Source organism: Thamnophis elegans, chromosome 4 (assembly GCF_009769535.1).
Source record: "Thamnophis elegans isolate rThaEle1 chromosome 4, rThaEle1.pri, whole genome shotgun sequence".
In the NCBI taxonomy this organism is placed as follows: Eukaryota; Metazoa; Chordata; class Lepidosauria; order Squamata; family Colubridae; genus Thamnophis; species Thamnophis elegans.
In genome coordinates, this window is record NC_045544.1 from 37,709,720 (window position 1) to 37,713,068 (window position 3,349).

Below are 3,349 nucleotides of genomic sequence, written 5' to 3' on the forward strand. Positions count from 1 at the left end.
TTGGCCGGAGAAGTTCAACAGTTGGGTTAAGGCTACTGAAGTACAACATCTTTGACATGTCGGGTTTCTATATTACACTACCCAGCAATGCATCAGCGGCTGCGTTTCCCAACAACAAAAATTCTAATTTTACTATTCAATTAGCGAGATCATTGGATCTTTCAGGGCCGTGGGAAGTAGGTCTAGCAGAGATACAATATCCGCATAGCTGGCATACATTAACATCTCCTGGATATTTTGAAATTGCTAATGAGAGAAAGAAATGGCATTTTTCTTTGAGAAGTGGGTACTATAACAGCATCCGACAACTGTTAGAAAATATGAATAAACTTATATCAAATGCCAAGGATGGACCTAAGACAACCCTATATTATGATTCAGTGGGTCGGAAAATTAATCTTAAAGGAGATGAACCTCATACCATTCTGGTTAGCGGTGAACTTGGACAGCTGTTAGGTATGTTCCCTGGATTCAACACCTTATATGTTTACACAGACATTGTAGAGCTCCAGATAGTAGGTGACTTCTATGTGCCGTTACTACGCTGTGTACCTGTGCAGGGGCAAGACAATGATTTCATAACTGTGACCTATGACCGTCCACATTATGTGCCAGTCAGCAAACATCACATCGATACCGTTACTATAGAAATCAAAACCGACCAGGACAAAAACGTGCATTTTTATCACGGTAAGGTGATTGTCAAGCTTCATTTCAGGCCTCAGAAAAGTGAAGGATGGTCGTGATAAAGAAGTGCGGGAGCCCTCAAGCCTATGTAGACTACTACCGGGCACAGGCGGGAAATGGCCTACCGGGTTTTCGAGGAGCCCCTGTTATGTACGGTACCGGTATAGGGGGCCTGTTCCGGGGACTTTTTCGAAAAGCGATGCCTTTACTGAGGAGAGGCCTAGAAATCATTAAACCTCACATGAAAGCGGCTGCTAATAACATTGTCAGAGATGTGTCAGGACGGCTTGTATCACGTGTTGTAGGGGCGGGGCAGGAGGGGTCTGGTATGGCGGTAATCAGGAAGAAACGTTCTGTTGGACCACCTATGCCTCCTCCTAAAAAGAGGAAGGTTGCGAAAAAGCCACGCCATACAAAGAGGAAACGTTCACAAGGAAGGAAGCGCAGTGACAAACAGAACATCTTCTAATATAAAATGGCGTTTATCCACGAGGCTTCAGAGGAATGCGTCAAATCAGAGCTAGATCTTTTTCAACTGGCACCTACGCAAACAAGCATTGAAAACTGCACGTACATCGAGATCCCCCCTTTATCAGTGCTGACACCGAATGCACCCTTGGAATTTTTTATAACCGGACACGGCGAGCATTACACAGATTTAAACAATACTCTGCTGTATGTGAGCTGCAAAATTGTAAAGGCTGATGGCACGGATATCGACGATGGTGCAAGAGTCAGCCTTGTCAATTACCCCATAGCATCATTGTTCAATCAGGTGGATGTCACATTAGGGGATCGCGTGATTACACAGAGTCACCATTGCTACGCCTACAGAGCAATTATTGAACTTATTCTGAACTATGGTGGAGATGCCCTGAGCACCCAATTTTCAGCGGGTGGTTTTTACAAGGACGATGCAACACTCATGGAGAACACACTGTTGACCGCTGCTGGTAACTCCGGTTTCAGAGCGAGAGCTAGACATACAGCCGGAAGTCGTAAATGGGATCTGCTAGGACCATTGCATAGTGATCTATTTTTTCAAGACAGGCTATTGATTAACGGTGTGGATGTGAGCATTAAACTCTCAAGAAGTAAAAACGAGTTCTGTCTGATGAGAGATGGTAATGAAAATTACAAAGTACAGATCCTGGGCGCATCTCTCTTTGTAAAACGTGTAAAAGTATCCCCTGGTGTACGGGTGGGCCATGCGGAGGCGCTGCTTACCTCTAACGTCAAATACCCTATTGATCGTGTAGGCATGAAGGTTTACAGCATTCCTGCAGGCAGTCTTATGTGTAATCAGGAAAACCTATTTCTAGGACAGTTACCTAAACAGTTAGTGATCGGCTTCGTGGACAACGCTGCATTTAGTGGTAATTATGAAAGAAACCCTTTCAATTTTCAGCACTATAACGTCAACTTTTGCGCCCTGTATTGTGACGGTGAACAAATTCCTGCAAAACCCCTTCAACCCGATTATGAACATAACCTTTTTGTGAGAGAATATATGCAATTGTTACAGACTTCCGGTAAATCCATGAAAGACCGTTCTGTGCTGATTAACCGTGAGGAGTTTAACAATGGTTATACATTGTATTGTTTTGATTTGAACCCTGATCAAGGTTGCTCAGAGCACTATTCCCTGATCAAGAATGGCAACCTGAGGGCGGAAATTAGATTTGCTGTGCCCCTCCCCAATACCGTCAACATGATACTCTATGCAATCTTTGAAAATCTTATTGAAATAAGCCACACACGCAACGTCCTATATGATTACATGTAAGAAATGGACACTATACAGATACTACGGGTGTTGTCTGGAAATGCTCTCTTTCTAGGCGTATACCCCAGCGATTTGTTACCCAAGAGAAAAATCTCAAAGAGGCCTTTCGGGCTAATTGTGAACACGCATCCAAGGACTTTACCGGGGCAGCACTGGCTAGCATTCTACTTTCCAACTCACAGTTATGGCGAATTTTTTTACTCCTACGGAAGATCGCCAGACAGCTCTGACTTTCCCGTTGACATCGTGAGGTTTTTAGAACTGCAAGCTAAGACATACACATACCACACTCTTCAACTGCAGAACCCCCTGGCAATAACCTGTGGACAGCATTGTTTGTTTTATCTAATTAAGCGCATGAGAGGATTACCTTATGAAGATATTTTGAAGCTATACTCTGAAAAAGATGACAAAAACGATCAAATGGTGAAGCAGTTTGTAGTAAATATGAAGACTGGAAGAACCAGCACGTGTAACCAATACCGTTGTATGCAAACATGTATGGCACATTATAAAATAAACACAAAACATTAAACGTATTGCATGTTTTACAGTGTTTATTTATTCACAAATGGAGCCAGTCACCAAAATTTAGAACATTTTTAGGAGCTGACACAGAGCCTACAGTAGGATCAGCCATAGCAGAGGGTGATTTTGTAGAACTTACAAGCTTAAAGGGCCCTGTCTCTTTCAGCTTTTCAAGCTGCTCTTTAACAACATTAGAACCTAACAAGCCCGTTGGAACATTCATCTCTGCCATAGCCGACAGAAACTCGTTCCAGCCCTTAGGGTAATATTTTGCAGTACGCGAGCGTTGTTGAGAAACCCCTTTGACCAGGTCTACTATGTTAGTGCCAGGAACCTTTGTACCCTTAT

General features: G+C 43.2%; 1 protein-coding gene across 1 annotated transcript; it reads left to right on the top strand.

The window, feature by feature from the left end:
- Nucleotides 1–1,162: 1,162 nt before the first annotated feature.
- On the top strand, nt 1,163–2,473 carry LOC116507281 (uncharacterized protein F54H12.2-like). The gene has a single exon (XM_032215313.1). It carries the CDS (start codon nt 1,163–1,165, stop codon nt 2,471–2,473), a length of 1,311 nt encoding a protein of 436 aa, XP_032071204.1.
- The last annotated feature ends 876 nt before the right edge of the window (nt 2,474–3,349 follow it).

What these genes read in the sequence shown, in the direction of transcription:
- LOC116507281 (XM_032215313.1), top strand. Translation starts at nt 1,163, where the DNA reads ATGGCGTTTATCCACGAGGCTTCAGAGGAATGCGTCAAATCAGAGCTA.